The sequence below is a fragment of the Salarias fasciatus genome, chromosome 15, assembly GCF_902148845.1.
Source record: "Salarias fasciatus chromosome 15, fSalaFa1.1, whole genome shotgun sequence".
Lineage (NCBI taxonomy): Eukaryota > Metazoa > Chordata > Actinopteri > Blenniiformes > Blenniidae > Salarias > Salarias fasciatus.
This window is the reverse complement of record NC_043759.1, coordinates 10,652,629-10,673,044: the sequence shown is the minus strand read 5'-3', so window position 1 is coordinate 10,673,044 and position 20,416 is coordinate 10,652,629. Positions and strand designations below refer to the sequence as shown.

At 45.4% G+C, this 20,416-nt stretch overlaps 3 protein-coding genes across 3 annotated transcripts in view; 1 reads left to right on the top strand and 2 right to left on the bottom strand.

The window, feature by feature from the left end:
* cmtr1 (cap methyltransferase 1) overlaps positions 1–20,416 on the bottom strand; it is a 506,633-nt gene that overhangs the window by 260,503 nt on the left and 225,714 nt on the right. The window lies entirely within an intron of this gene.
* On the top strand, positions 4,027–9,949 carry LOC115402531 (N-lysine methyltransferase SMYD2-like). The gene is made up of 12 exons (XM_030111101.1): positions 4,027–4,196; positions 5,393–5,456; positions 5,848–5,958; positions 6,056–6,116; positions 6,214–6,338; positions 6,421–6,488; positions 7,006–7,108; positions 7,906–8,016; positions 8,247–8,367; positions 8,478–8,652; positions 8,729–8,837; positions 9,002–9,949. Exons 1-12 carry the CDS (start codon positions 4,027–4,029, stop codon positions 9,080–9,082), a joined length of 1,299 nt encoding a protein of 432 aa, XP_029966961.1. The 3' UTR covers positions 9,083–9,949.
* LOC115402519 (tyrosine-protein phosphatase non-receptor type 14-like) overlaps positions 9,637–20,416 on the bottom strand; it is a 32,450-nt gene continuing 21,670 nt past the window's right edge. The window contains exons 8-20 of the mRNA XM_030111084.1: positions 19,868–19,956; positions 19,679–19,766; positions 19,394–19,476; positions 19,169–19,229; positions 18,585–18,663; positions 17,345–17,814; positions 15,923–17,260; positions 14,761–14,901; positions 13,766–13,984; positions 12,298–12,426; positions 11,921–12,155; positions 11,630–11,793; positions 9,637–11,443 (exon numbers count right to left, since the gene is read on the bottom strand). Of these exons, the coding sequence (XP_029966944.1) occupies positions 11,315–11,443; positions 11,630–11,793; positions 11,921–12,155; positions 12,298–12,426; positions 13,766–13,984; positions 14,761–14,901; positions 15,923–17,260; positions 17,345–17,814; positions 18,585–18,663; positions 19,169–19,229; positions 19,394–19,476; positions 19,679–19,766; positions 19,868–19,956 (3,225 nt within the window). The 3' untranslated portion in view covers positions 9,637–11,314. The remainder of the gene's footprint in view (positions 11,444–11,629; positions 11,794–11,920; positions 12,156–12,297; positions 12,427–13,765; positions 13,985–14,760; positions 14,902–15,922; positions 17,261–17,344; positions 17,815–18,584; positions 18,664–19,168; positions 19,230–19,393; positions 19,477–19,678; positions 19,767–19,867; positions 19,957–20,416) is intronic.

Below are 20,416 nucleotides of genomic sequence, written 5' to 3'. Positions count from 1 at the left end.
AATCGGGGTAAACTAGGGCAAGGTTGGATAAAGCCTTCAGATACAGATGAGGGACAAATCTTTACAGTGTTTTGTGCTTGCCTGCATTTGTGTGTGTGTGTGTGTGTGTGTGTGTGTGTGTGTGTGTGTGTGTGTGTGTGAACGTGTGAATGGAAGCAGGCTCACACAGTAATGTGTTTCCACAACTGATTATAAAATATTTCATATTACTCAAGATCAAGTCGCAGACCTGAGCTGTTCCTGCACACATCTGTGAGAGGGATCAGGAGCCGCACTCAGCAATGTCAGCTGACATTATCATAAAACGTCGGTGGCTGAGGTGACTTGTGAAATCTGACTCTGCATGGTGGAGGCCTCGGAAAGGATGCACTTACAAAAATCACCCACATGATGGCACAATGTGACAAATCCGGACACCCGGTTTGAACCTGGGAGGCCTTTCTAACAACCTGACACTTCTGATTACCGATGAAACATTATCCGTGGAGCATTAAGGGAGTAAAATCAGCGCTGTGGAAATTTTGCAAATGAAAAATATTCATACTGGATAACTTCATTGGTTAATCACAACACAGCTATGTGAATAAATTGGTTTAATCTACATTACAGAGTGAGCACCAGCCTTTACCACCAGATGGCCTTATTGAACTGCAGTAGGGAGAACTGCAACAACACCAGAGTGACCTGTAGTCAGTTCAGACTCCTGCAGTGTTTTAGTTTGAAATTGAATCAATGTGTGTTTAAAGTGTCTCATATTTGAAAAAGTCTGATAACATTCTAAAGATAGCCATCTCTTAAATATGACTTGAAGAGTGAATCAAACAGTATTTAAAACAGCCTTCACCGACCTTTAATTTATATCTTCAAACCCTCATGCTCAGGACTATTGGATTATCATCAATTCAATCTTTTAATCTGTGATAAAGACTAAGAGGAGCCATCAGACCCTTTCCATTTTACAAACAAATCTGTTCATCTGTCTAGCGTCTGCTGACACTTAGTTCCAATCAGACTTGAACTCAGCCTCATGGGAACAGAGAGGAAGTCGATACTGGTCCATCTGATCATGAACCACAGGACGAGCAAACAGCCTTTACTCAGACCGAGTTCTGCAGGAATACAGTGACATTTGGTTGGATATGTGCAATAAACACTGACTGCAACACTCTGAGGACTGTGTGACTTTGTGAATTAACCCTGAACACTGTTTCAGGCAGACCATCACAATATCATTGTATGCAATTGCAAAATAAGCATCTTTATAGAAGCATTTTCTAATAAAGTGGTTGACTTGAAGACAAAGTTCATACAAACTACTGCGTATACAGTTCAGTCTCTGTAGGATGTCTCTGGTTTGACTCTATCTGCTCACACCATTTGATGTATTTTTTTTCTCTAAAGGGTAACCCATCACTTTAAAAAAGTGAAAATCTTCTGCATGGAATAATGAATAGCTGAGAAAATACTAAGACACTGTGCATGGAAAATGTCACAACACCTCCATGACAGGTCACTGTGCTGATAAACAGCAAACTCAATATAGCCCTCAGACAAGACAGCACACTTTGGACACTGTGAAAAGGCTGCTGCACAGAGCACAAAGTGAGTTCTGCATTTGTGACAAACTAAACGCTCTCGGTTTACAAGCTCAGAATTGTTTGCATGGGATTGTGCAATCTGAGGTTAGGTTCAGTTCTACCTGCCTCGACTAGTGAGTCTCCTCGCTATCTGAACCGGGAATATGCAAATACAACAACTGTGATTATGAGAAATGACTGGAATTTAAAAAAAAACAAACATCTAAATTCATTGATTTTTTTTTTTAAGATTTGTTTTGTACATTCCATGATGCCTTGTGAAGACAGGTGAGGCTCTCCATTACCTGTCTTCGCCTGATGGCGCATCCCTGTCGAACAACAACGCCAATAGAAATGTTGAATTGCAAAAGTCCTTCTATCTGCAATGAACATAAACACATAAACAGAAGGTTAAACACTCTGGACAACTTACCTGTCCTGACATTTATGATTACGATTATTATTGGAAATATAGACTACTTTACAGGAGCATTGAACCACAAAAAAACCATCACAAAAAAATTTGATTTTAATAAGTTTATATTGTTACATTATTGTTGTGACAATACAATTAATCAAGAAAAGAAAAATCATAACAATAATAAGTAATAATTAAATATTTGCAACCCAACTTGCTGAGTTTAAAGAAGCAGTCAATGTGAACCCTTAGTTGGGTTATATGAACATATTGTATTAAGATAGTTTGTTGGGTTAAATTAACCCGTTGTGTGTTCTGTCCAATATTCAACCAGCGCTGGTTTGGTAAACTACCCACATTGAGTTGTTTTAGCCCAACATTTTTAAGTGTGTATATTTCAGGTCATCATCCAGCTTCTCATCTTCTCTCATCTCCCAGTCAACTTTGACCAGTTTCCCTAGTTCCGCTTTCTTCTCGTGATGGTTTTCTTCTTAACACAACCATTACAGACAGATTTGTATAATACCCATCTAATAGATTATCCCAGCCAAGCTGTAGATGCCTGCAGCTCCTCCAGAATAGCCTCTTTGCTGCCTCCCTGATGCTCTGTTTGCCTCACATGTGTGTTTAAGTGTGTCCCTGTGGTTTGTAGTTGTGCTATCTTCTTTCCATTTTTGAATGATGGTCTGAGCAGTGCTCTGGAAGATTTCCATAACTTGTGATTTTTTATTAGCTCAGGTTTAAACTTCTCTATAACGTCATCCCTGAACTGTCTGTTGGGCTCTTTGGTTTTCATTTAGCTGTTTATTAATCAGTGATATGTAATGAACTCATGGAATGAGTAGAAATGGACAGACCCATTTACTAATAACTTCTACGGCAAGTGGTTTTTCTGAGTTTTATTCAGAGGAATCTGAGTACAGGAAACTAAATAAACGTACATTTTTTTATTTCTTACTTTATTTATTGAAAATATGTAGAATTTTATTCTCAGTTCATGATTCTACCCTATGTTATATTCATAAATCATATAAAAATCTTAATGGATGACATTCTCTATTTCACTAAAAACAGACATACAGAATGGTCCAACTGGAGTGTGCTATTCATCTAGAATCTAGATGGAGTTATTTACCTAAACATATGTAGAGCTTAATACAGAGCCATGAATGCATAATATATGCAAATATATACAAAAGCTGCAGCGCTAAGATGTTTGAAATACTCACAAATCTGTATGCCAAGTCAAGACCTTAAGCTTTATACTTCAATATGCACCAAAGAATCTACCAGAACATGAAAAGATCTGAAAATCAAGCTGAAACAAAACTAACCATGTAAAATTCATGTGGTGAACTGAACCATAAATTAACTTTAAGAATAGTTACACACATAACCTGCACAGGCCAAAACATGAGTCCAGGTTGAACTCCATTCTTTTTGGTACAAATTTAGCATCATGTCTATGTATTTGTTGATGAATGCAAAAGCAAATTTAATGAAACTTCAACAGAAGGGGTCATTAAAATTGGCTTGATGTTGAGACTGGAGTGAATTTTATGGTAGTTTGGTTTTGTGAAAATGTAAGACATTTTTATCATGCTCATACTCTGAGTCACAACAAATAAAAGCTTTGAAGTTCAAGATTAAAGGTTATTATGCCACTTTAATACCAGCCTGGCCAACTCAAGATGAAACTGAGACCCTGAACTAAAACATGTTGGGCATCTGCTGGAAGAAAGTGCAGCGTAGCGTGTTTATCAACTGACATGGAATTAAATGACAAGTTTCTTAAAATTGAGACAATTTTGGGTGCATTTTGTAGATTTACCTTCCGTGTGAAGGAGGAAAAGAGCAGTAAAGCAGACTGAGTGCCCTCCTTCTGCTGCTGCTGTTCCTGGACTATTATTGGGAAGTTGCCGCCCAGACACGAAACGCCTCGCGCTGCCTCGCCGCCGCGCCTCGCGCCCCCCTCCTCCTCCTCCTCCTCCCCTCCTCACTGTCAGCGGCCCGGCGCACCGAGCGGCAGCCATGACCGGCAGCATCGAGGGTCTGGAGAGGTTCGACTGTCCCGGAAAGGGACGAGGCCTCCGGGTCACCCGGCCCTTCCGGGTGGGGGAGCTGCTGCTGTCCTGCCCGCCGTTCTCGCACGTGCTGTCGGTGAAGGAGCGCGGCTGCTACTGCGAGAACTGCTTCACCAGGTAAACCTGCGACACCGGCTTCAGTATCCTGCTGGGTTCCGTTATATACCATGGCTTCTTAAAGTACAGAAATATTGATTTAAATCAGTTTCTTCAAATGTGATCCTCTTTTTACTAAATCAGTCATAAAAATGTCACTCCAGTTCTATTTCGGTTGTGCATGTGGACCACCCTTCATGTTTAGTATCATCTCTTAGTAATGAACAATAATTCACCACAATGCGTGTTATACATTATTATTGATATCTACATATTTTGTCTGGAGTAATTCTTGAGTATATTTGCAGACTCAGATTCTTTTAACATTTTTTTGTTTTTGTTTTTGCTGAACTGTGACATGTCTTCTCCATTCATTCATAGAATCACTCACAGCTGCAGTTTCAAAGCACTTGTGGGGGAACAGAGAGGTCTCTCCTGGATATTTTATGCTGGGGCCACTCTGTGCTTGAACTTGTTTAAAGTAAACTTGAGTTCACAGTTTCAGGACCTTGACCTCCTAAAGAGATCCCAGAGGTCTATTTATAATCTCCAAAGAACATACACTGTTTGAAAACATTGAGTCTTTCATGTTTTAAATGCATACTTTTTATATCTATTGACTCAAATGAGAAATTTATGAATGGAATAAATCCAAAGCGGGATAAGAAGACTCCAAAGTGACACACTGAAATAAGAGTGCATGTCTTTGGGTAAATGCCCAACTTCACAGACGCCAGTGCTAACTCTTCAAGATATTAGATTTATTATTGTGGCATTTGTCAGGCAGGTGACGAAGCATTCAATACGCAGCCTAATAACCTGTCATGTCTTGCCGCCACCTACCACTTCCACTGAGCCGTTTGATTGATCGTAATGTGATTAAACAAACGATGGGCCTCAGAATTATACTGTTGGACTTTACTGTTTCGCTCAGTGCGAAAGACAGCTGTTCTATCATAAGGTCAGCTCTATTAATACCACAGAATGTTTTAAAGCCCCTCGTTGCTATCAATTACAGCAGGCCTCCAAGCAACTGCTGTTTCCTCATCCCATTATGACGCTGGATGTACGCAGACTCTTACAGTACAGATACAGTTACATGTAGTCCTGTTGTGCTCAGACGGTTTCGTGGCGGTTCACTCACAATACATATATGTATATATGTGAGGGATAGTTAGAAAAGTTTTTTTCAGTAATCAAAGTTGTGTCTTTTACAGGAAGGAGGGTTTGGCAAAATGTGGGAAGTGCAAGAAAGCTTTCTACTGCAACGTGAAATGTCAGGTATGACATCCAGAGAACACTCAGAGGAAGTAAACGTTACTGGGACGATCTCTGTTGATGATTTCTTTGTACTCTAATGACTCATCAGTCTTATATGAAGCATCACTACATTCATGCAATTCTAGATCTTGGTTAATAAGCTCTTCATAACCTCAAATGCCTTCACTAAGGAGTCAGAGAAGCGACTAATTTGCATCTCCGAGCAGTAAAGAGGCGAGTGTATCCTCAGATTAACACGGTGTGGACACTCCTCCATGCCGCCTAATGCTTCAGCTGGTGGCGCCCTTTCAGACTCGCCAACTGCTCGGCCTTCTGTTGTAGTGGGAAATAAACTGCCAATAGACTGAAGAGAGGGAAATACATATTTACATTCTGATGTATGTGTGTGTAGAAAGCGGACTGGGCCATGCACAAACTGGAGTGTTCAGCAATGACGGCGTTTGGAGAGAACTGGTGTCCGTCGGAGATGACCCGCCTGGTGGCCCGGATCCTCGCCAAGAAGGTCAGACAGGAAGTGAAACATCATGGCTTTGTAGAGCGTTTTGTTACACGCAATGTTTCTCTGTGTGTGAGCATTTGATCGTGTCTGTTTTCTGCAGAAAACGCAGAAAGAAAGCTGTGCCTCTGAGAAGATCCTGCTCATAGGAGACATTCAGTCGCGTGAGTAACTGTAGCTGTTGTTCTGGTGGCTATTTAGAAAAAGAACCATGTGAATAATGGAATCAAATCCCTCTGTGCTTCCATTTTCCTGTTACAGATGTGGAGGATGAAGATAATGAGCAAAAACAAAACAGAGAGGCAGATATTGCTGCACTGCATCGCTTTTACTCCAAGCATTTGGATTTGCCTGAGCACAAAGACCTGCAAACTCTCCTCTCACAGGTATTTCAAGCACACACACACACATTCACACACACACACACATCTTTGTTGGTCTTACTCTCACATGTGCTTAATTCAACAGGTCGCCTGTAATGGTTTCACAATAGAAGATGACGAACTGTCCCACATGGGCACTGCAGTCTACCCAGAGTAAGGAGGAGATTCACACATGCACATATATGAGCACAAAGTGAAATCCAGGGACAAACACGTTATGCAATTAGCAGCATTTGTTGATCAGAGCAACATGCATGCAACAGTTTTCGGAAAAAAAAAAAGACCTGTCGTATTTCTTGTCCAGCCAGTCATTTAGTGGTAAAAACCAGCTGCCTGCCATGCCAGGGCTATCGAGTTTTACAAGTGGCAGCGTGGAAATGAATTTGCCCTCTCAGCTCTTTTGTTGAGCTATTCCCAGCCCGCCACTCAGGTAATCACAAGGTCACCGACGTATTTCAAGACCGCCCTTTGAATGACAAATGCTGCCAATGCAATCAAATAAGCATGTTTTGTCAGTGTTATGAGCAGCAACGAGCGTCACCGCTCTCCATCTTATTGCTTTGAGAAAGGGAGAGTAGAGAGTAAGATTCTCATGCTGATCTCTCTCTCTCTCTCTCTCTCGCTCTCTCTCTCTCTCCCTCTTTCTCTCGGTGTCTCTCGCTCCCCACAGTGTGGCACTAATAAACCACAGCTGTCTCCCCAGCGTCATAGTCACGTATAATGGGACTTCGGCCGAGGTTCGAGCCGTGCAGGACATGAAACCTGGAGATGAAGTGAGGAAAAGAGACAGCTGCCATTAGAGGGGGTTGGATCTTGTTCACTTTTTTCTTTTTCTTTTTTCTTTTAATTTTATTTAAAGCATGTCTGTAGGAGAGACCTGTGCCTGCTAAGCTAGGACAGATTATGAAACCTGTAGTAATCACATTATGCTTATGACGTGATCAGTCTAATACAATGGTGAAAAATTAAGAAAATCATCTTCAGCCTGACAAAGAACGTAAGGTATGGAGCGTTCAGAGATATATGGAGCAGTGGGTGGTGTTGGGCTGGAGGTTAGAGGCGGGAGCTCCTAACTGAATTCCCCTGCAGACGTCCTTCACGACCAGCTGCCCTGGTTGTGTCAAGAAGGGCATCGGTGGTAAAATTGAGCCAAATTCAGAAGCGAACAGCTGAAATACATTCAAACATACATTAAAATATGTGGAAATTTACCTCATTCATTTTGCTGTTGTTTCATGTATTTTGAATGATCCTCAAGGCAGAACGTCCAGCTCTATGAGTGAGATAAACATCGCTGCAGGTCTGAATGAGGCAAAAATAGAAATGCCTTGAGTGGATGAAAGTGGACACTGGCTTTGTGTGACTGAAAGGTGAGGAACGCAGCACGAAGGCACGAGGAGGAAATAACACCATTGTGCCGCGTCAACGCTGGCTAAACATAAAGCAGTGTGTTGGTTTCAGAGAAAGGACACAGGAGATCACTTGATCATTGCAGAAATGCCTTGGAGATCAATTCTAAACAGATAGTTTTGCTTTAATATGACTTTCTTTGTGTGATTTCTTCTTCTAGGTGCTCATCAGTTACATAGACCTCCTTTATCCAACAGACGACCGCAACCACAGGCTGAGAGAGTCTTATTTCTTCACCTGCAATTGCCAGGAGTGTAAATCCAAGTCGAAAGTGAGTAATAATATAATAAATATGAAATCGTTTGAAGAAAGACAGAATTCAAATGATCTATTTTTTTTTTTGTTGGGGTTTGACAAATACTGTACCAATCAAGTTATATACTGTGGCAAGGAAACTCCAATAAGTTTGGAGTCCAGTTTGAGCAAAAAGAAAATCCAGTATTTAAAAATAATCTGAGCCCTGTGGAATAAACGCTCCTCTCACCTCTCTCCTATCTGTAGGATAAGGCCAAGTTAAAAGTCCGCAAGCGGAGCGACCCCATTGAGCCGGACGATATCAGCAACATGACGCGCTACGCCAGGAAGACGATCAGAGAGTTCCGAGCCTGCAAACACATCAAAAATATCCTCCCGTCTTCTGCGACGCCCAGTTCAGCCTCGTTTTAAGCTATCACAGACGAGTGTGTTATTTAAACTCTATCTGGCATCGGAGCAGCCTTAACTCTTCGCCACCTCCCAGCGAGCTGCTGGAGATGTGCGAACAGAGCCTGGAGCAGATGGGAAGTGTGTTCGCAGATTCCAATGTCTTCATGCTCCACATGATGTACCAGGCCATGGGGGTGTGTCTGTACCTGCAGGACGCTGAGGGCGCCGTCAGCTATGGCGAGAGGATCATCAAACCCTACAGGTACCGAGAAACGTGATATAAACACGCAGTTTCTGAGGTCGTCTTATTAAATGCGTGTGATCTCTGCCCGCCACAGCCAGCTGTATCCGCCCTACTCCTTGAACGTGTCCTCCATGTACCTGAAGCTGGGCAGGCTGTACATGAGCCTGGAGAAGCACTCGGCCGGTGTCAGGGCTCTCAAAAAGGTTATCATGATTTACTGAGCTTTTACACGACCCCGTCGCACCCAAGTCTATATATAGCATGAGTGCATGCTAAGCTCAGACCACACTCTTTGCTGAAGTTTTTGGAACACATTTTTTTTAGTGCCCTGAAATGTTTTGAAGTACTTTTATTTGTGTGCACGTAGGCGATGGCTATAATGGAAGTGGCTCACGGGAAGGATCACCTCTACCTGAAAGAGCTGCGAAAGGAAATCACACAAAAATGAAGCAAGAGGAAAAGCGCCGATGGACTGCGTACACTTTAAGAAGTTTATAGCACTAAGGGCACCTTCTTTTCCTTAATTTATTTATTTTTTTAAGTAAAGATGGAAAGAATTCATGTTTTTGTGCCAAGGTTTGTAAAAGTAACTTTTTTTTACACCCGTGTGAAGAACGAGGAATGGCTTTTTTAATTTTTTTTTTAACCAATTCTTTTATGATCATCTTAACTTACAAGCCACTCAGGAGGCTCATTACCAGATGAATCATTTTGTTTGTGATTTGGGGAAGTGTTTGACGTGTCAGCTGGCCTGTGTAATCCATCAGAGTCGAGTTGTTTACAAATGTTTGTGCAGGGCGTCTATGCAAGTAAGATTCCTGTCAGGCAAACGGGACAGCTGCCTCTCCACAAGGGGCCTGTTTAAAGCTGCGGCGGGCGCCACAATGGGCGGGCCGAGCGCCGCCTTTTGTTACTGCTATACGCTAATTAGGATTTCCAGAGAAACCTTCTCACTTCTGTGCGTTGCTAAACTTGCAAATCGATTATCTTGGGGCCGCAGTGTTAAAGAAAATAAGGCTTTATTGCATAATAAGCAAGTACAACAGCTTCATACATGTCAGGGGAGAGAAAACAAAAGACTGGATGCACTGAAATGCATTTACAAAAAATATGTACACATTCTTTGAAAGGTGTTTTGGGTGTTTTTGCCAAAAAAAAAGAAAAGAAAAGAAAACAGGGAAAAATTAAATATACACAAACAGTGGAATGCTGTGTGAGAAAATACTGTCAGAGAGGAAATAAGTGCAAAAAAAACACTTATATGTAAGGAAAGCACAAAGCTTATAGTTATCTGAGAATATATACACTGGAATATATAAAAAAAAAAAAGCATGCATAGTTTATTATATTGCGGTATTTTAAAGGTACCAAGTCAAGAAAAGAAAATATATAAAACTTGTAGCCATGTTTTTTCACATGACTTTTATGTACACGTTTATGTTGTTTTGACATTTTGATTCAGAAAAGTAGAAATGTATAAATGAAAGTAACAGGATCCAGGAACGTGGCGTCGCGGCAGGCTAATGGATCTGGATCAGACTGGATCAAAAAAATAAAATAAATGTAAAACTCTGTTGCTTCTATCCTTCAGAAATAAACCACAGAATCAGCTTCCTCCTGTTGAATCCTCACCTGAGAGCTAGATTACAGATCTGAAATAGTGATGGTTTTCCCTTAAGAATAAAAGTAAATACTGATTTAAAGATTTCATCTTTGGAGGTACAAAAAAAATAAAAAAATCAAATTCAACCAAAATCTCGAGAGAACAAAGTGAAGGCGGTTTCAATAAGGCACAATGATACAGTATTTACTGTGAACCGGCTCTGTCCCATGTTCTTTACCAACTTAACTGCAGTTCGGACCAGTTTTAGACTTTTGAAATGATAAATTCCAGTACATTTGTGATCAGATTTATGTTTACAGTTTTCAGTGTGTTTCTGAAATTGGGACTTTAACAGTAATGTCTAAACTGAGACATTTTTTAGAAGAAAAATAGTAAAAATCTGAGGAAAGCTTCCTAGAAAAAAAGTAAAAAATTAAGACAAGATCAGGAAATTGACATGCTTGCCAACGGCAAAGGTGACCACAGTCTTTGAAGAAATAAATTAAATGAAAAAAAAAAAAAACATTTGTTATACTGTTGAAGTAAATACTTGCTGTATTATTCAATACTCTTTTGAAAAATAATGGAACATTTTAGAACAGTAATTCAAAGAATACTTTTGTTTGGCAAACTCTTTCAGAGTATGGAGTATAGTAATAATACTGCTGCCACCTACTGTTCATGCAGCATAATGCCACTTCTAATTATAGCTAGATATAAAAGACAAATGTAGCAGGCAGGAAATAGTTTAAAAACTGAAAATGTGAGTGAAACGTCTCAGCAAATCTTGAGAACATCCGCCACGAAGACACACACTCACAGCTGCAGGTGAGGCCAAACGCAAGGACCACGTCCAAAACTAAATGGGAGTAATGTGTTAATACACTGATTTAAAAAAAAAAAGACTTTTGTACAGGCCTACACAAATCCGTTCCTCCCTTGAGGTGATTTTGTGAAAAGAAAATCCCTAGAATTTGCTCGAATATAAACTCTCACACAGTAAACGCGACTCATTTCAAAGTACCGCTGTTAGCTGTCGTGCCACGTCGGGTCGGGTCAGAGGTCAGGAGGCCGGGTTCAAATGAGACGGGAGTTCTTCAGGAACTGGATGAGGACCTGGTAGACAAACTGGTACTGAGAGATGGTCTGCACCATGAGCATCCTCTGCTGCCGCAGCTCCGACAGCATGGTGGGAACCTCCACGGGCTGAAGGGAAGAGGGAGGAAAGAAAATAATGTAGTATTTCATGGGAGAAGCAGAAACAGTAACTTAGTTTACTGATTTATGTACATTTTACACTGGATGTAATGATGTGGATGATATCTATGTTTTCTAAAACAGCCCATTGACACCTTCAGTGTTCATTTGAAACCTGCAAAACTTCCCACGCACCTCATTGTGCTCCAGGCAGCTGATCATGAGCTCAGTCAGGATTACCACTCCGGTTCGGCCCACTCCGGCACTACAGTGCACCACCACAGGTGGGTTTAAGCTTTTTGAAGTGTCCAGCATGGAGTTTGTGTGCCTCCTCACTGACTGGATCTCCTCCAGGTAGGCTACAGGGAAGACAAGGTGAGGTACTGACACTGCAGTCACTGACTGGTTGACGTGCTGAGATAAAAATAATACCTATTCTGCATACAAAAAAGAACTAAATTCTTCATTAAAAGAAATCTCACTTACATAGAAATCCCAGCACGTATTCCGGACAGCCCTGCTCGGGCCAGTCCGTGTACTGCAGGTGCCACACCGTCCTCTCCTGGCCAGACAGCAGGTGTTTGACCTTTAACCCCGTGGTGGCGTAGCAGCCCGAGTCCGTGCGGAACTTGGTGGTCACCTTGAACTTGCCGTGAGTGGCCGAGTTGTGCTTGGAGCCCAGCTTGGGCCAGTAGCGGTGGCTCTTGGACCTTCCACCCTCCTGGACGAAGGGATGAGAAGAAATGATCGATGGGGGAATAAAAGTAACACACACACACACACATACACACACATTTCTCACAAAACCAACTGTTGGCCACAGAGAAACACACATCCATGTGTGTGTGTGTGTGTGTGTGTACCTCCTCGGCTGTAACCATGGCGATGACGCTGACCCCCTGCTCCCACACCATCTGCCAGAAGTCAGCACAGGTGTTGGCTAGCGGGCCCTGGGTGGCGATGTAGTGCCACTCCTCCCCTCTGATCATAACCTGGGAAAACAAACAGCCATAATAAATCCATTAGAGCAGATTACAGAGGCTGCTGTGCACAGTCAGCCAGCAGATGTGCAAACAAACACATTTCTTCACCAACAACGCCGATGATGACAATGAAAACAACACAAACTGCACATTATTATTTTCTAGGTCGTCTCCTGTGTAGGTGCCTGCAATATCTACATCTGCCACTCGAGGGCAGCAGAAACACCTGGTTTTTAGAGTCTAGTTTCCCCTCGTTCACGATCTGCTCCGCTCCTGCTTTCTTCAGTTTTCCCCTTTTCCACCTTCCGCTCGCTCCCAGCTCGAAAAACTTCAGAGACATTACATAACGAGCGCGTCTCAGCTGATTCCCCGGCCGCCTCGTGACTGTAAACGCTGCATTAGGAGACGGATGAAGAATAAACAAGGCCTTTTGTTCTGCGGCAGCTACCTTAAATGACAGGGAATGTAAGAGGGTTACGCCGCGATACGCGGCGGTTCAGTGCCGCTCTGCTGATCACACACACTCACACACACCGGGCCGCAATTAGGCACACAGGCAAAGTGGAAACTCATACGTACACACACACCCACACACACACACACACCGTTTGCAACTAAGGCATGAACAGAGAGCCAGTGAGAGCAACTCAGGTTGCTTAAGAGGGTTTGGAGTTTGGACAACATTCTTTGGGAATTCCACGAGCTCCGGGAGCTTAAAGGCCCAAACAGCCTTCAATAGCGGCCTTTCATCCTCTTCTTCCAGCCGTTTTCCCCTGCATAGAAACCACCACAACAAAGAGCAGAGGAAAACCCAACGCATCCACTTTACACCCGCTCTTTCAGTTTAGCTTATGTGATGTGGGTGTTAACAGTTTCAAACTGTTACTCAGATGAACTGGAGTCTGGAAATGTAATCTGCGGAATAATTTGAGAATAAATCTGATTTTCATGATTTGTGTGTGTGTGTGGTTTTTTTTTCTCATATTACTTCAAACAGCTTATTGAGTCCAATCTGAAACACAGGATGTTTCATGAAGCACCTTCTACACAACATAAGATGAAGATCACTCCAACAAAACAGTTATATTACAGAATGTTTAGCTTGTCACGGTACATGCAAATGTACAAATCTGACATATACACAAGTTTTCTTATCTACTGATGCAACAGGTTTCAAACCTCAAACCTCTCAACGTACAACTAAGCTATACCACTGCTCCTCCACTAGTTGTGTAAATACTACTAGAGAAGGGGAAAGGAAAAGTATTTCAACAAGAAGATCCAGGCTGGAGAACGTTTCGCTAAAATAACGGGAGGAATCGGGACTGAGACGTTTCCCTCCACGAACCTTGATATGCGAGGCGTTGATGTAGCCCGTGTTGTTCTCCTTGTTGGGCACCAGCTCCACCCGATTCTCCTCGTACGGGACGACGTCACGGAAGCGGTTGCGCTCCGTGTTCTCGGGCAGCGTCGCCGTAGTGAGGACGCAGTCGGCCCGCTTCTTGGGCACCTGCTCGTACTCGGTGAAGACCCGCTCCTCCTCCAGCTTCAGCTCCAAGGTCTTACACTGCAGAGAGAAATAAGAGGGAGATCGATCACCGACGTTTTGCTTTTCAGGATCCAGACGACTTGTGTTGATTCACACTCCTCGCTGCACATTGTTTAACTCTTCGCCATCTCTAAAGTGATGAATTCTGACTTCAGGATTCAACAACTCCAGGTATTTACGGTGCAGCGACGCAGCTGTAAAAGAGCACAACATGCAGCAGTGGTGCTATTCACCCTGGAGGGGGTACATGTTTATTAGGCCAGTCATGTTTGAGAGAGCAGCCTCTCTCGCTTTCTCTTTCGGCCCCTCTTTCTCTGCAGTCCGTTGGCTCTCTCGTGGGTCACATTCTTAACATACCAGCGGGCTCAGAGGCGATAAGCACCACCATGCCACACGTTCCACAGCCCACTTAGGGTTTGCCCCCGTTAGCTTAGCAACAGTCGGGACAAAGGCTGAGTTTCACACCTCCGCGCTCAAAAGGGAGCAAACAGACAGCGTCTGGGAGATGGAACTCATTCATTTAATGTGATTATCAGAGACGGTTTGTGCGCTTCACGGTGACAGGCATCAGGCTCAAACATCTTTTCAATCCAGCAATTTGTAAAGTCACAAACTTGATTGTTTAAATTTTCTCACGATATTTGTGTTTAGAGTTTCCAGCATTCCTTAAATGACTTCTAAAAGGCTGCTTTTGTTTATTAAGTAGATCCGTTGTTCAGTAAGTCCCAGAACACATTCTAAAGTTATGAAATCTGATTCGCTGCGGAGTTGCAAACACGGATCAGGCGTCTCACCCTTTCGTCAGTGGCTGCCTTGGCGCCGTCCTCCGCTGGACTCTCCGGCACAGGCATCCGAGCCACGTAGAGGCCGTTGAGGGCGGCCATCATCAGCGGTCTCTTCATGGAGTCCACCGACATCTTCTGTCTCTCCAGCGTCTTCAGGAAAGAGGAGAGTCCCGGCGTCACGGTTACAGGTACCGGCAGCATGGCAGGACTGACGGGCTCGCCACGCACATGTGAGCGCGAGCAGAAAGTGGGCGGGGAGAATTTGACGTGCAGGTGTGTGTGTGTGAGTGTGTGTATATGTGTGTATCGTTTGAAGGGCAAACTTCATTGTTCCACGCCCCCTGAGTAATGTGTCCACAGGTGTGAAATAACTAGCCCACGCGACAAAGCCTATTACCAAAGACTTATCGATCACACTGCCTGGAATTCCTCCGCTCAGCCCCGATTTGTCCTTCCTCGCCTATTTTTTTTTTCTTCCCCGAAGTCCCACATCTCCATCTTTATTCCCACCTACCTCCTCAGTGTCCTTCTCTTTACAGAATGTACACCCTTTCTGTCATCCCAGCCCTTTTTCTCACTCTGACCCACATTGCACAGTTACTCCTGCCGACAGGGATTACCTCTCCTAATCTCTGATGCAATTAAGCCTCCAGGACAGCTCCGCCCTTCCCCTTCCCGCCGCCTTCTGCCCCGATGGACCGTCAAAACAACAGCTTGGGTTGTCAAAGGAGGTATCCTCTCCATATCAGGCAAAACCGGGAGTTAACAGAGTTAACTAAACATCAGGTCAATCTCAGACAATGAGAACCCCTGGAACTGTACCGGGAAGTTTTGGTCTTAACAGAAAACCAGCAAACACAAAAACACCCAACCCGGAGAATAATCTGGGGGATTTGTCAGGTTTTGAGCTGCCTGGGGGAACTCGGAGCCTAGTGCTGCCCTCTTAGGTGCTGAACCCCAGATTACTGCTAATCAGGAGCTATGAAACTGGCTCACAAACAACAGACTGCAGCATTCAAACATGCAGCAGTACCGTGGGTTTATTACACCTGTGGTTTTTCACAATGGTGAAATTGATGCATCTCTTCAGAAAATAACAAACATCCGAGCATAAATGAAAATATTTAGGCCTATTTTATGGTTAAAGAGGTGTAATGAATGAGTTTCTTACCCGCTGAGCTATTTCGCGCTCCACTATGCTGTCCTCCAGCGAGAACATCTCCGACACCGGCCGCTCTTTGACCGGCTCCTTCCTCACTCTCTCCTTCACGCTGGTCAGGTCCGGTTCTGAGATGGAGGGACCCAAAACGGCCCCGTTCACGCCGCTCTGATCCCCCCGGGTCAGTGTCCCCCCGTTACTGCCAGTGCCACCACCACCGCTGGCGCTGCCACTGCCCCCTGGCCCCCCGGCCCCCTGGCTCTGCCCTGCGCCGACGGAGCAGCCGTGGGCCTGGGCTGGGTCCGCTGGTCCCTGGCCGCCATGCGGTCCTGGAGTGTGGTGGTGGTTGTGGTTGTGACTGTGGGCGTGGGGGCGGATCTGAGCGTTCCCGGGAGGTCTGGGGGGTCCGGGGTACTCCGGCGGGGGTTTGTTGGGCAGTTTGGCCAGAGCGGCCTGGAGCTGAGCGCTGATGCTAATGTCCTCGTTGAGACCAGGGATCTGAACATCCAGCTCGGGCCTCTCCTCTTCCTCCTCCTCCTCCTCCTCGCTCTCGCTGCTGTGTATGAGCATGGTGGCGTTAGAAAGAGTCTTTTGATGCTGGTACGCCACCGCCGCAGGCGGAGCCACAGAGACCTCGGCCGTGCTCTGGGCAGGCATCTGCTTGGGCATCTCCTTCGGCTGCTGAGGCGGAGGCTGGGGCTGGGGTGGAGGCGGCGACTGGGGCGCTTGCGGCTGAGGCTGAGAGATGGGCTGAGGCTGCGACGGCATCACATGCTCTCTGAGAGTGTTCCTCCGATGAAGGGGAGCATTCATCCCCTTCATAACCAAGCCCTCCATCCCGCCGCCGCCGCCGCCCCTCATGCTGCTGATCACCTCCATGCTGTGCCTCTTGCCGAGGGTGGAGCGGTGCTTCGCGGCGGCGGTCAACGGTTCGCTGACCTCCTGCAGCGACTGGTGCACCACGGCCGAGCTGTCCGGCTGGAAGGTCTTGACCGACAGCTGCACCATGCGGGTGACCAGCTCCGGGCTGCTGCCGCCGATGCAGCGGTGGCGGTGGCTGGCCAGGTCCGGCGTGCTGGTGGCCGGGCGGAAGGAGCTGGAGGGGTAAGGCGGCGGAGGGCGCGACATGTGGTTCCTCAGCATGTTAGCCGTGGCCGCGTAGCTTCCCAGGTTCGCCCCCTGCTGCTTGGTGTTGGCCAGCTCTGGCGTGCTGACGGTGTGAGAGATGGAGCTTCCCACGCCTCCACCGCCGCCCCCGCCTCCATTGACGCAGGGTGAGTGACAGTGGCCCTGGCTGCTGGCGGGTAACCCCTGATGGGGGCCGTGGGACACCGGCTTACTATAACTGATCTGGAAGATAGACCGCAAAAGAGAAATTAGCTAGATACACATAACACTATGGCAACAGAGTAAACATTGAACTTCCCCCTCTACCTGTGGAGTGTACGGTCCAGGACTCGGGCCGAGGCCATGGTAAGGGCCCCGCTCCCTCATCTCCGGCTGGCTGTACACCAGCGCCTCGGGCTGGCGGTAAGCGCAGGCGTTGCTGATGTTCAGGCTGCGCAGCGACTGGCTGTGGAGGTCGTGGTGCGCCGGGAGCATGCGCCGCTTCTGCCGCATGACGGCGTCGTACTCGGGCGTGGGGCGGTAGGACGGGGCGATGATGGCGCTGTGGCGGTGGCTGGGGATGTAGTCCGGGCGCATGAGCTCGCTGCCCGGGATGCTGAGGTTGGAGGACATGGGCGACGGCGGGATGAAGGTCTGGGAGCGGTTGAGGGAGCTGAGGCTGGGGCTGCTGTACATGCTGCCGTTGGGCACGGTGCCGTTGCGGAAGGTGAAATCCACCTGGCAGCGATCCAGGCTGGTCTCTGACTTGCAGTAAGGGTCGTCATGGAAGATGCTGTCTGTAGAGCCGCAGGATGGAGAATGTAAAAAAAATAAAGGTCATCATAAATTCTAAGCTGATGCTTCAAAAAAGTACATTTTTTTCTTAGATTTTGATTCAGAACAGCAGAAAAAAAATGAAAAATACAAATAAATGTAAAGAAAGGAGATGCAATGAGTCATGTTTTACAGTTCACCAACTTTTTCCATAGGAAACTCTTTATGACGCCCTCAAGGCGCTAACAAGGATCATCTGCTTCCTGCTTTAAAGCAAAAGAACCGTCTCTGAAAAACGTGTGACAATCTCGCCGGGGAGCGTTATTATCTCTTGTGAAACTCTCTCCGGCGCTCATGAAGGCGGATGTACATAATCTCAAACGCGGCGGAGCGCGACGCCTGAGGTCACACTCCAGAATGATCTCACGCCCACGCACGGCAGCACACCCAAAAATGTTTTCCCACTTGCTCCCTTTTTACTGTCGAGCCCGACGAGAGCGAGCGGAGCTCTCCGGATTATGAGGCAGTCTGAGTGTGTGAACAAGTCAATGAAAGAGCGAGGCAGAAATGAGGTCACCGCTCTGCGCCCCGAATGTGGGGCTCTAATTGGCCGGGAGATTGTTAAAATACAAACCGGCGGTGAGTCACACGCCTGATGGGAAAGACACAATTAGCCCAACTCCAGTGTGTAAGTTATTGTCAGGGAGAAGAAGTCTGCAGCTGTGGTTGAAGCAGCGGGAAGAAGAGAGTGAAGGTGAATCTAAGTGTGACTGTGAATCTGTGATGTTCGTACCTTGAGAGCTCTGAGTGTCCTGATAATGTTCTCCATACTGCGAATGCACGGACTGGAAGTTGCAGGACTGGGGCCGTGGCTGCATGATCAAAGACAACAAGGATTAAAAGCAACACAGAAAAAGTGTAAAATTGCAGATAAATAACTTTATTCCTTAGATTTTAACATTAAAGTTAGAAATACACCTCCTGCATGATTTGTCAGATTTGCACAACGGGTGAAAACGAGCGACTCGGATGTCGTCTATTTCCATCCGTTCAGTCGTCTGAGCACTTCAGTGGACTTACTGAACGTCTATTGTGCCTCATTTAGCCGAGCCATTGTCTGGCCAGCAGGGAGGGAGACACAGAAATCACTGCCTTCTTTGTCGCACCGGAAATCGGACCAAGCAACACCCTTGCAAACTTTCCAACAACGCCCACCGCGACACCAACGCATGTTAAAAAACCCAAAGGCTCCGTGGCACAACTGGAAGCTGCATTCAGAGCTGTTTTTTTTTTGTTTGTTTTCCCTCCCAAAGTCTCCGTTTAGCTCATTTTCTCGTGTGCAGTAATGAAAACTAGCACAAATAATTCCAACTGTACCAGAGACAGGCGATGGGTCCAGGTGGGTCGCCTCCGTATGGGTGCAGGTGAGTGAGTGGGCCTGAAGAGAAACACACACACACACACAAGGGGAAAACACAAAATTAGTAAGTGACACTAACTCTCATTGTTTTTCATGACACAGTTTGTCCTGTTATGACCTAACTAACATAAAGTCTAGCTATTAGTGTTCTGATGGCCTCGCTGCGCGCCCTTGAGACTTACTCCACACAGATCTTGTTCTGTTTGTAGAACTTGTGTCTGGCCGTAAAAAGACGAGCGACGTACTTGGCCATTTCCATATCCTCCTGCGGATGCAAAAACACAAGAAAAGCACGGGCATTTCAAAATCACACAACAGTGGTAATCATAGTAAACTCAAGTCTGAATCTGTCCCCTGTGTTTGTCTCATTGCTGGAATACCTAAGGATTTGACTTCCCACTATAAACCGCGTATCGAGCGCACGGGCGTGGGCGTCTGCAGCCGCCACCTGCAGACTAAACACTCACCATGTGAAAAATGATGGTGTCGTCTCTGCTCGTTATCTCCACCGTGATGGCAGATTTGTTGTGTGCTATGGTGCCGATGTCCTTCCACCTGTCACATGCAGGGAAACACGCAAAAACGTAAGCATAGATTAAAAATTTTGTCAACTGAAGCTCGGCGCTCAAGCTCTTGATTTTTTGCAAAAAGCCTACTTGTGGTGCATGATGGATCTGCCATTTCTGTGTTTGGCAAACACTCCGATGAAGGACACACCAATGAAAAGGTCGTTGGTGTAGTTGTCCTGTGGGACGGAAGAAAAAAAATCAGGGTCAGGGTAAATTCTGTAGGGGGGAAAAATCAGAAGGGAGTGCTTCTGAAATGAAACTAAGTCATTGGTTACTTCCTTGGACACATTAATATTGTGATTCATATCGTCTGTTAGAGAAGATACTAATGTACTTGCATTGCAAGTCATTCAGATGGACAGTTAGACATTATTACTACATACAAGTGCTTTGTTTTTATCTGGAAATTGCAGCTTTATGTTTTCCATGTGAGTGGTTCATTTCTGAGAGTAGCCCTTCAACATGTGGAAAGATCACAATATGAATCTCCATTATAAAATCACCATAAAAATTTATGCCAGCATGGAGTGGAGTGTTTGGCTCGGCTCTCCACAGTAGTCCCAGCTTTTTTATGTGCTCCGCCTCGGGAAAATTAATTGCCCACCCCTGCAGTAAAGTCCAGAAATCGAGCTGTGG

Coding starts and splice junctions, on each gene's coding strand:
- LOC115402531 (XM_030111101.1), top strand. CDS start 4,027: ATGACCGGCAGCATCGAGGGTCTGGAGAGGTTCGACTGTCCCGGAAAG. Junction 5,457..5,847: donor ACTGCAACGTGAAATGTCAG/GTATGACATCCA, acceptor ATGTGTGTGTAG/AAAGCGGACTGGGCCATGCA. Junction 8,368..8,477: donor AGCCTGCAAACACATCAAAA/ATATCCTCCCGT, acceptor ACTCTTCGCCAC/CTCCCAGCGAGCTGCTGGAG.